This window comes from Pelodiscus sinensis, chromosome 8 (assembly GCF_052426305.1).
Source record: "Pelodiscus sinensis isolate ZL-2025 chromosome 8, ASM5242630v1, whole genome shotgun sequence".
In the NCBI taxonomy this organism is placed as follows: Eukaryota; Metazoa; Chordata; order Testudines; family Trionychidae; genus Pelodiscus; species Pelodiscus sinensis.
In genome coordinates this window covers 67,994,848-68,007,125 of record NC_143059.1, presented here as the reverse complement: position 1 = coordinate 68,007,125, position 12,278 = coordinate 67,994,848, and the positions used below count along the sequence as shown (strand labels likewise).

The following is a 12,278-nucleotide window of genomic DNA, read 5'->3' as shown; positions in this document are numbered from 1 at the left end:
CTTATTAAATTGCTGTTATCTAGTCTTTGTGCTAGTGTGGTGGCTACGAGGCCGAATCCTGCACCAGAACACCATGGTGCCAGGTGCTGTACAAACACAGAACAGAAAGACAGTCCCTAAGCCAATGGCAAAAAGTTCACCTCAGCACTAAAACTGGAGAGCGAAAGGTCGAAGGGTTTGCCTCCTCAGCCTCCGAGTCTTCATTCAAAAGCATCGCCACCTCAGTACACACACAGAGGAACCATGTTTATGACACAAAAAAACGGTGCTGTTTTTCTTACCAGTAGAACCTGTTTGGTGCGACATTCTCCTGGAGAAGCTGCCATCTTCTGCCAAACTCAACCGAACTGTATAACTGGAGAGAAAACAAAATACAATCACTGAACCTTCCTGACCTTTGCTTTTTTTAAACTGGAAAAAAAAAAAAAAAGATCACACTGAAGTTTGAGGACAATCCCAGTCAACCTGGGCACAGAATTTGCAACTCACACGGCTTTGGATGTGTTCTCTGGCATCTGTTTCCTCCGGGGCATTGCCTCCGAAATCAAAGGGCTGATCTATGGACAGCCAGAAGGCTCTGACTACAATGGAAATGACCAGCATGCCCTGTGGGCCAGGGCCCTTTTATGGCTTTGGAAAGGCCATGGGAAGAGAGGGATTCTGTAGCATTGGGGTGGGATGTGGAGGGGGCTACATTATGCATTTATTCCTTGTGTGCTACAGATCCAAGCTCTCCCATGGCCATCTCCACCATGGAGTAGGGGGGTCAGAATTCTGGGAAATGGCAGAGGGATGCCCAGGAGATCTGTAAAGTCTGTACTCATCCCCAAGTCTGTACTCATCACAAACTCTGCATTAATAGGGTACTGCCTCTGGTGGTCACTAGTACAGCTGCCTCCTGGATGGGGAGGAGAAATCTGATCCCTGTTTCTCCTCCATGAAAATCCTATTTCACTTTGCACAGAGAAACTGAATTTTGCTCATGGGTGGGGGAAGGGAGTTGTATTTCTACAGACCTGTCCCGCATTAGATGATACTTCAATTATTTTCACCCAACTCACAATCATGCTCTTGGAGATTTCCAGCACAGGTCATGCTCTGTGGGTGTACTGTTGCCCACCCCAGAATAGAGCGCCACTGAGATGCTGGAACTAAAAGAAGCCTGTGTACTATTTGCCATTCTCTCGCCCTTTGGCTCCCGACTGAAGGACCCCTCGTTACCACTGGCCACCCTTGAAGAGTCAACCATGGTTCAAATAGCTTGACTGGACTGCAGCAAATTATGCCTATGAGCCATTAGCAGCTAAACACAATGCTTGTGACTGTATGCAGCTGCAAACAATTGCCTGAGATATATAACACAGAGTCTAGTTCTTTTCATCCTGAATTGATGCTTGCCAAGGGTGCTGAATTGGATCATGGAGAAATGAAAGATACTTAGCTATCCGTGAAGTTCTTCACGACAGACTCTGCATACTCCCACAGAGCTTCGAACAGGGAGGGGCAACTGAGGCCAGTGAATGGGCCGCATGAAGGGCCTCTTTCATCTCGGCGGGCTCAAGATTATTGTAAACCAGACAGTCTCCTGGGACAGGGTAGTTGTGCGAACGGCGCTTGCGTCCCTAGAAATTGCGGGATGTGCCCACTGAACCATAGCAGTGCTTTGATTGGCTACAAGAGGGAGCGCACAACTCTCACAATGTTGTGTACAATGAGCAGGCACCTCACTTCACATGCCCTGGCTTTCTATGCGCATGTCACTTTAATTTAACGGGTAGGGAAAAAAAAACCTACATGGATGGAAAGCATTGGAATCTGGCAACCCTACGTGTGGACAACGGTAAACAAAATGTGATATGGGCCACACACGGAACCCTGTGGGACTGCAGGTGGCCCACGGGCTACAGACTGCCCACCAAGGGTATGTCTACACTAGCCCCCTAGTTCGAACTAGGGAGGCTAATGTAGGCATTCGAAGTTGCAAGTTCCATGAGGAGTAACAGTTAATTCGAACTAAGGACTTAGTTCGAATTGCCGTTTCACTGCCGCGTGTAGCCATGGGCAGTTACTTCGGACTAGTGGAATTTAAAAATGGCGACCGGACAGGGAAGATGCAAATAAAGCCCCGGATATTTAAATCCTGGGCTTCATTTGCAACTTCAAATGCCTACATTAGCCTCCCTAGTTCGAACTAGGGGGCTAGTGTAGACATACCCCAGGGCTGTGTCTAGACTGGCAAGTTTTTCTGGAAAATCAGCCGCTTTTCCGGAAAAACTTGCCAGCTGTCTACATTGGCCGCTTGAATTTCCGGAAAAGCATTGACGATCTCATGTAAGATCGTCAGTGATTTTCCGGAAATACTATGCTGCTCCCGTTCGGGCAAAAGTCTTTTTCCGAAAGACTTTTGCGCAAAAGGGCCAGTGTAGACAGCACAGTACTGTTTTCTGCAAAAAAGCCCCGATCACTAAAATGGCAATCGGGGCTTTTTTGCGGAAAAGCGCGTCTAGATTGGCCACGGACGCTTTTCTGCAAAAAGTGCTTTTCTGGAAAAGTGTCCTGCCAATCTAGACGAGCTTTTCCGAAAATGCTTTTAACGGAAAACTTTTAAAAGCATTTCCGGAAAATCATGCCCGTGTAGACGTAGCAGGGGTTTAGAAATTAGAATGCATATTAAGTTGGCTGGTGGGGAAGAAGCTCTAACTAAACAAGGGCTAGAACATGAATCTACCAAACGATGCATCTGACCTAGTTGTGATCGCTAACAATGCCTTGGGAATGTGTGTACTGAATGCTGTGTGATTGCTCCAAAAATGTCTACTATCTGAATCTGTTTCAAACATGTCATCAAGGCTGCAATTTCTCTAGTGAAGTCTACTATCGGAAAAAGGAGCACGGTGAAGCACTGTGATACATTTCTAGTATACGCTGTCTGAGCCCTTTAATAATGTTTGTGCGGAAAGAGGATTTCCTTTACAGTTACCCGCATACATAAACTATTTAAGTGAAAATCTATTTGGTCCTATCCAAATAGAAGGATAAGACTCTTTTGGTATACAAATCGTATAGCTTTGATTCTGCCCTTATTTGAATGAAAACCCGGGCGGCGGGGGGACGGACGGACGACGATCCACAGACAATGCAATGGGCTGATTGATAACTTTTCATATGAATCTCCGGTGTGGATGAAGAACTACTTTGTCCTTATAAAAAGCTGTAAATGAAGAGTCAGTTATTAAGGCATGAAGTTCACTCATCCTCCCAGCTGATGTGATTGCTCTAATAACGGCAGTCTTAATTGAGAGATGAAATAAAGAACATGAAGATAAGGACTTAAAGAGTGGAGACATAAGCTGTGACAGCATGAAATTAAGCACCAGGGTGCTACAAGATCTCTCCTCAGCGGTGGGGTACAAATTTAGTAACTCTCAAAGAAACTTAATAACCTCATTCAAAAATACAGATTTGCCATCTATTACTATCTCTGTGTGAGAAACAGTTGTTTCATGAAAGATCTGCCTTTAGCAAAGCAACCGATACACCTTTATGCTTTAAATATAACCAATACTCGAATATAGATTGAATAGGGCTGATGCAGGATCTGTTTTCTATCAGAGTTCCTGTCATGAAAACCACATCTTTTTTTAATTCCAAATATGTTCTAGTTGATTTTCTTCCGGCATTAAATTGAACATATTATGGCTACGTCTACACTGCAGGGTTTTTGCGCAAGAAGTCTTTTGTGGAAGAGTTTTTGCGCAAAAACATCTTGCGCAAAAGCGCGCCCACACCTCAAAGCGCATCGCTTTTGTGATGTGCTTTTGCACAAGACAGCACCCAAACAGCCTGGATGCTCTCGTGCATGAAAGCTCTGATGGCCATTCATAGAATGGTCATCAGAGCACCTTTGCTTTTTTGGATAGGCTCTATTTGTGCAAGAAACCCCTGCGGAGTGTCCACATGTGCCTTTTCTGTGCAACAGCTGTAGCGCAAAAAGGAGTTATGTCTCGTAGAACGAGGTTTACCTACACCACAAAAAGCCCTCTGTTCTGCCATTTTACTGTCGATTTACTTGTGCAAAAGCATGCTTCAGGTGTGGACGCTCAGCAGGTTTTTGCACAAAAATGGCCGTTTTTGAGCAAAAACCTTGTAGTGTAGACATAGCCTAAATGTCCAGAGAGAAAGTCGTCTCCAAGTCTTTTGGAGATGGACTGCCCATGCTGGCAGATGCAATGATGGCTCAGGATGGTATATACTGTCCCTGGTTGTTGTATGAGAAGCCCTGTTCACACTGGGAAGAATCTCTGGCTCCTTCTGGAAAGAAAGAGCACCCCCGTGAACTGTGGCTGCCACAGCCATGCTGGGGCATTCGGCATCCCATCCAAGGAGGAACATCTCATCTACTGTAATGGGGTTCCTCCTTGCTGTTCCAGGGATTAGTTCCGCTAGCCAGTGCACGCTCTTCGGGTGCTCTTTCTCCCTGCCATCACGTCTGCTCCCAGTTCCAGGACGTGGTATCCTCTTCATGGCACAGCCCTCTGGCTATGCTGCACTCTCTGCTCCCCCCTCCAGGGGGCAGTATTGTAGTCTCAATCTCATTGCTGAATAAGGGTGTTGGGGGGGACTCAGGCCCACCCACTACTCCCAGTCACAGCTCAGGGATTCTGTAATAGGGCCAGCACTTGCTGCAGACACTCTATCTTCGCACTTCATTTCTCTCCAGCCTCCGGCACCTTCTTTGCCCTTACTCCAGGGCTTCAGCCTGTCAATCTTAGCAGCTAGCCGGGTGTCTTCTCTAGCCTCCCCAGGTCCTGCTGGCAACACTTCTCTGTCCTGGGTGCTGTCACTCCTTCATCCTGCCAGAAGCCTGTTCTTCCCTCCTCATGCTGCAGGCAGCTACTGAACCTGTTCTGACCTGCAGCTCTTCTTGTTTGGACCTACCTAACCCTGATTGGCTGCTCCTCACAGCCCTTCTCTGATTGGCTACCTCCTTCGCAGTCTCTCTAGGACTCCATTAATCTCTTGGGCTATGTCTACACTGCAGAGCTAGCAAGCCCATTATATCAAGATATATTCGGACATGCCTGTAAACCTTATCGCACGAGGGTTAAGAGATGTTTCGTAATATTGCCTTATATTGAAATTTGGCGCTGTGTAGAAAATAAGCTATTTTGAAATTCTCTCAAAATAAGTGCATAATACAAATTGCGTAGCTTATTTCAAACTAAGGGTGCTGTGTAGACAAGCCATTAGATTCCAGGTTCGGACAGGCTCCCCATCACACAGAGATTGCATACTCACTCTCACTGGAAAAAAATAACAGTATTTCCTGTTGACTCTTATTGAAAATAGGTCTACCTTGGGTATACCACAAAGAGCAACACTGTCTTGGATTCCAGAGTCTCTCAAAGACCACATTTATAAGGATTCCCTTCTTAGTTCATTTGTCAGCTGGTTGAGGGATTCTGCCTACTGTAAATTATGCCTACTTCTGGATTCATCCTTGATTCTTGAGATTTATTGGGACCTTCTCTATTGATCTCTCCATTCATAGATCTTAATCTCTCCTGAGTGGGATTCCAGAAAGGGAAGGGAAGAGGAAAGTTGATCTGGAAGAATGATATTGGACTGGATAGTATAACTATTTTTATAGTATCCAATATCCATCTGTTGGTGGCGATCTTTAGCTACTCGCTCTAACACTAATGTAAAAGGACTCCAAACATAAGGAAAACAGGATCCAACATTGCTTTGAGGCTTGCAAACACTGTTGAAAACCTGCAGTCTCACCACAGGCAAAGAAGCAGCAGTAGGCCAATTAATTTGCTTTATCTGAGGCCTAAATGAGCATCTCTCGTATGACTGAAACACTACAGTTTGTTTCTCTTGGTATTTGTAGAGATGGCTACTTTTGCTGAATGAAGAAAAATAATATGGGTTATAGTGTCTTTGGATTAAGCCCAGAGAGAATTGCATCTATGTAGGTCATCGAGAGATCCTTTTACTTTGTCAGCATATGGGCTTCTATAATATTAATGTATTCACCCTGGTTTCCAACATACAAAATGGTGACATGGTAACTGAAGAGTTACTACAGATTCTCCTGACATTGTTTTGAGCTTCTCTTTAGAATTCAAAGAAATTCCATTGCAGCCAACAGCACAAAATAAATAGTTTAACTATGAAAAAGCATGAGATTTTGAGTTAAATCTGGTAGGATCTTAGGTTAAGTTAAATCTGGTTAATGATCTTCAGTGAACGGGCAGAATATTAAAAAATATGTTTTTCCCTATAGGGTGCTTTGTCAAATGTATTCTACTAAGATATCATTTTGGAGTGCAATGGCTGACCCCCCAAAAAGAAAAGAATATCTGGTTGCTGGACTTGATTTTTATCCAGACAAAACATTGGGATCTTTCCCCCCATTCATCATTTATGAGGCTTTCATTAAAAAAAAAATCACATGGTATCTTACTTCCATGTTGTTTTACAGGCTTGTCCTCTCTCAGGGCTGTTATGACAGGTGTATCCATGCAGTTTCTTAAAAGATGACATTTTATTTTCTTTCGCAAGCATTTCAGTCTGATTACAGGCAATTTTCATTATTACATTGCAATGTTAAAATGTTCTTCACTTTTCTAGCCTCAAATAGAAAATGAATTGTTGATCAGTTTTTATCTAAATTTCCATCCTTGGGGAAAATGTTGATTTGTTACTGGGTTTCTATTTTGTTCTTATTCAGGCAAAAGGTCGACTGAGTATAAACTGAATAAAATGCTCAGAATTGAATTCTTGTCGATGAGGTAATAACCTCAGCATTACTTTTTCCTCTCGCCTTTCACCAGGCCATTTCACTGATATCAAATGATCGTTGATGGTTCATGATGCACACATCTTCAGGAACACAATCAAGCCGTGACTTTCTTTCCAAACACAAACCTTTCAGCAAGGGATGTGGAAATGGCCATACTGGTCTGGGGGAGACCAAGCATATCCTTTATTTCCATGGCTCATGAAGCCATGCACCAGAAACCTTGACTGCCGCAAGGAGTTCTTCAACCACTGCTCAGCAGGTACACAATGGCGACGGAATGTATCTTTGGCAGATTAAAAAGTCACTGGTGCTGCCTTTTTGGCAGGTTCAACCTCACTGAGGAAAAGATTGCTATGGTCAAAGCAGCCTGCCATGCACTCCATAACATCTGTGAAGCCACGGGAAGGAAATTTCCCCAGGAGTGGAGAGTGGAGATTGATCACCTCATAGCTGATTTGGAGTAGCCAGACACCAGAGCTATTAGAGGAGCTTAATGAGGAAGGTATTCAAATCAAGGAGGCTTTGAAGCAGCATTCTGACATTAAACCCCAGTCATGTGTCTTTCTGTAAAAAATCAAACCGGGAATTACTCACCTGCCACCATCAATGGTCCCTTTAACGATTCCGTTAATTGTAATCTGCAAACATGCTGATGGCCACTGTGTATGAATGTCTGTTGCAACCATAAATTGTATGTCACAAATAAAGCATCACTGTCTTCATGAGACTAATTTTTTTATTAAACAGCCATGGATGTACATTTCTTACAAGGAATGTGACAGAAAGCAGCACTCGCAGAAGTGAGGATCTTACATCTGTGTGTAAGTCCCATAGTTGTATTGGAAAATGTCCCTCAGGGTGGAGTACAGTGGGCCACATATATGCGAGGGATGGGAAAGGAGTTTGGTAAGGGCCAGGACAGCCCATTCTGAGAAGCAAAAGAAACAATACACCGAGTCCGTATTGTGCGCACACTTACAGTCCTGAATCACAGAAGCTACATGCGCCTCTTTTCTCCCTTCCCCTTGCAAGCATGCAGCATGGCTAGAGCACTGATCATTCTGGGTATGTCTACACTACCCTCCTAGTTCGAACTAGGAGGGTAATGTAGGCATACCGCACTTGCAAATGAAGCCCGGGATTTGAAGCTCGTGGAATGAGGAGTAACGGTAGTTCGGACTAGGAAGCCTAATCCGAACTACCTAGTTCGTGCCGCGTGTAGCCGCGCGGCATGGGGTTCGAACGAGCAGGGATTTAAAAATGGCGGCGCCCAGTTTATGCAAATGAAGCCCGGGAAATTCAAATCCCGGGCTTCATTTGCAAGTGCGGTATGCCTACATTACCCCGCTAGTTCGAACTAGCGGGGTAGTGTAGACATACCCTCTGAGTTCAGCCCAAGGGAAGGGGAAGAGTGGTACAGAATGGGACATTTAGTCTAGGGATTTTCAGAAGGGGACCAGTACAAGTGCCCCGGGACACTGTTCTAAATTCGGGCATCGTTTTCTGCAGCTGGGGGCAATCAAAGTCGAAATCACACTACCGAGAGTAACTGAGAGAAGATGCAAGGGTGCATCCCGCAGCATGTGGCTTCAGACCAGATCCATATGCTGCGTACCTGTAGGCTGCTTTGGCTCCTGAAGAAGTACAAATGGGGAAGAAATAAAGCAGCTCTGCCAGTTCTTTGTTAGAATTGCAGTGTATCCAAAGGAAAGTTTCCTATAAATCTCTATAAAGGAATCCCAGGGGATCTTGATGTTCATTAAACTTTTCCACAGCTCTGCCCTTACCCTGCCCCCCACTACTGCACAAGGGAATGTGAAGGAAAGGCAAACAACATCTAGTGTTGTTAATTTTCATCTCTTCTCACATATACACCATGTAACAAAATTAAGGATGCTTCTGACTCATGTTATCATGAACTATCGAAGCAAAATAAGCACTTACCAGAGCTCCTTTTCCTGCTTCAGGCACAGCAGAGCTGAACTGAGGGACCAGGTTAATTCCCTCCAAAGTCAAAAAGTGCACTATGCTCACCACACAAACAGATGAGCCTGTTGCTTGTCCCACATCCTACAACTCGACCTCCTTGTCTACCACTTCATCTTCACGTCTGGCTCTTTTGGCAACTGCCTATGGTCCCCCCAAAGTATCTACAGGCAGTGGAGGTGAGGTCCTCACTGAGGATAGCATGCAACTCTTTGTAGAAGTGGCATAGTTTTGGTGGCACACCAGACCAACTCTTGGCCTCCCTTGCCTTCTGGTATGCCTCCCTCAACTTCTTGATCTTAGGATAGCACTGGTGCATGTCCCTTTCATGCCCCCTCTCATCCATGGCATTAGCAATCTGCTTGCAGATGTCAATATTTGTATGGCTGGTTCAGAGCTGGAACTGCACAATGTCTCATAGACTCATAGACTTTAAGGTCAGAAGGGATCATTAAGATCATCTAGTCTGACCCCCTGCTCAATGCAGGCCATGGAATATCACCCGCCCACTCCTAGAATAATCCTCCCTCCTATATTTCTCAGATAATGAAGCCTTCAAATAGTTTAAAGCCCCCAAGATGCAGAGACTCCTCCAGCTGTGATTTGCGCCCCATACTACAGAGAAAGGCGAAAAACCTCCAAGGCCTGTGCCAATCTACCCTGGAGGAAAATTCCTTCCCGACCTCAAATATGGCGATCTGATGAACCCCGAGTATGTGGGCAAGACTCATCAGCCAGACACCCAGGAAAAGTTCTCTATAGTAAATCCTATCATCCCTCCATTGGCCTATTTACCACTGATAATGAAAGGTCAATTAATTGCCAAGATCATGTTACCTAATCAAACCATCCCCTTCATAAACCCATCTGGCTTTATCTTGAAGCCAGATAGGTCTTTTGCCCCTACTACTTCCCTTGGAAGGCTGTTCCAGAACTTCACTCCTCTGATGGTTAGAAACCTTCACCTAATTTCGAGTCTAAACTTCCTAATAACCAGCTTATATCCATTTGTTCTTGTGTCCACATTGGTATTTAGCTTAAATAATTCCTCTCCCTCATTGGCATATCTCCCCTCATATCTCCCCTCAGCCTTCTTTTGGTTAAGGTAAACAAGCCAAGTTCCTTGAGTCTCCTTTCATAAGACAGGTTTTCCATTCCTTGAATCATCCTAGTGGCCCTTCTTTGTACCTGTTCCAGTTTGAATTCATCCTTCTTAAACATGGGCGACCAGAACTGCACACAGTACTCCAAAAGAAGTCTCACCAATGCCTTGTATAACAGCACTAACACCTCCCTATCCCTACTGGAAATACCTTGCCTAATGCATCCCAAGACCGTATTAACCTTTTTCACGGCCATGTCACAATGGTGGCTCATAGTCATTCTATATCAACCAGGATTCCGAGGTCCTTCTCCTCCTCTGTTACTTCCAACTGATGTGTCCCCAGCTTATAACTAAAATTCTTGTTATTAATCCCTAAATGCATAACCTTACACTTCTCACTATTAAATTTAACCCTATTGCTACCACTCCAATTTACAAGGTCATCCAGATCTTCCTGTATGATATCCCGATCCTTTTCTGAATTGGCAATACCTCCCAACTTTGTGTCATCCGCAAATTTTATCAGGACACTCCCACTTTTGATGCCAAGGTCAGTAATAAAAAGGTTAAATAAAATTGTCCCCAAAACTAATCCCTGAGGAACTCCACTAGTAACCTTTCTCCTACCTGACAGTTCACCTCTCCTCACAGACCCAACAATCCAGCAACTTTGGTGTACTCTAGGCAGGAACATGTTTTCTGCAGAAAGCCAGCATGGTCAGCTAGGAAGATGAGATGTTAGCTGTTCACGCTGAGTAAATAGGAAATAGAATTTCAGAAAATTCAAGAACTTTGAGGGGTGAGGGAGATTCATGCCTATGCACCTTGCGCAGGGCTGTGGAGCAGAAACTGCTTCTCAGAGTGGTCATGGTGGTCATTGTGGGACATCTCCTAGAAGCAGTGTACGGTTGCCATAAGTGGGTGAGGTGTGTACCTTGACACAGCATCTCTCTAACTTTGTCACAAAAAGCTCTATGCCACACATTGATATAGTTTTATGATGTTGGCATGGCAGGAGAGTTAAATCGGCAGGAAGAACTTTGCTGTGTGTAAACCTCCACTGTTTTGTCGATGAAAGCTGACTTTTATTGACAGAAGGGTGTTGTGTAAGCAAGACCAAAATCTCATTTTCATAAGGGAGCTAGGCACTGAGCCTAAATCCTATCAACTGTTAATAAAATAAATAGAGTTTACTTACTTTAGAGTTAAGCCAATTTATGTCTCAGGAGCCAATACCTTGTAATCATGTATGTCTACAGATGGTTGAATTTTTCCTTGAAATTTGAATGTGACTTATATGAAGCCCTTAAATATTACTGCATTCACTGAATGAGCAAAATTCTCAAGTGGCGTAAATTGACATATCTCCATTGATTTCATTGGTGCTAAACCAAACGACACCATCTGAGGATCTCGGCCTATCTTTAAGTGATCTGTAATCTCATTCACTTTTTTTTCCCCACGCTTTTGTTTTTTTGGCATTCATTCATTGGTCTGTACATATTCAAATCTCAATAATAAATATAACCTAGAAGAAATTGTTCTCTGAGATTCAGACAAATTTAATGCCTGTAGCTGTAATCTCCTGCAGTAAAAGATTATGCCCAATAGACCACTGTCTTCCTATCCATATTTGACTGAATTACAACATTGAAATCTAACATTATCTTCTGTCTGCAGATTAAAGGAGTTGAGCTGTGAGCAGTTTCATAAAGAATTCCACCGCGGGGACTTTGGGGTAGATACGTTAATAAAATTGGTGCTGCAAGCCGCCTGCCTCCCGTTAGAACATTGAATTTACCCTGTGGTTCAGAAAGTTCAGCTCTCTTTACAAAAGGCACAGATTAATGTCTTGGATAAATTACAGCTTCTGGGTGTTAAATCCTACAGAGAAGCACAGATGAAGCATCTTAGCTCCCAGTTTTGATGATCAGTGTAAGTTATGTCTGAAAGAGACTAGTAGTCTTCCATGACCTGGGTCACAGTGCCTGGAGTGGCTCACAACCTGCCTCAGGGCAGACTGTCAATGCCAGGGCAGAAACCTCAAACTAATGGTATACTCTATAATTAGATTTTGCCAAGCCATGAACTCCTGGATCAGTCTAATCATAGAATCATAGAATCATAGAATAATAGGACTGGAAGGGACCTCGAGAGGTCATCGAGTCCAACCCCCCGTCCTCAAGGCAGGACCAAGCTCCGTCTACACCATCCCTGACAGATGTCTATCTAACCTGTTCTTAAATATCTCCAGAGAGGGAGATTCCACCACCTCCCTTGGCAATTTATTCCAATATTTGACCACCCTGACAGTTAGGAATTTTTTCCTAATGTCCAATCTAAACCTCCCCTGCTGCACTTTAAGCCCATTACTCC

The 12,278-nt window shown here is 44.1% G+C and overlaps 1 protein-coding gene across 2 annotated transcripts in view; it reads right to left on the bottom strand.

The window, feature by feature from the left end:
* Positions 1–12,278, bottom strand: part of SORCS1 (sortilin related VPS10 domain containing receptor 1) — a 477,697-nt gene that overhangs the window by 146,220 nt on the left and 319,199 nt on the right. For both annotated transcript variants that reach the window (XM_075935517.2, XM_075935516.2), the window contains exon 5: positions 282–355. In XM_075935517.2, the coding sequence (XP_075791632.2) occupies positions 282–355 (74 nt within the window). The remainder of the gene's footprint in view (positions 1–281; positions 356–12,278) is intronic.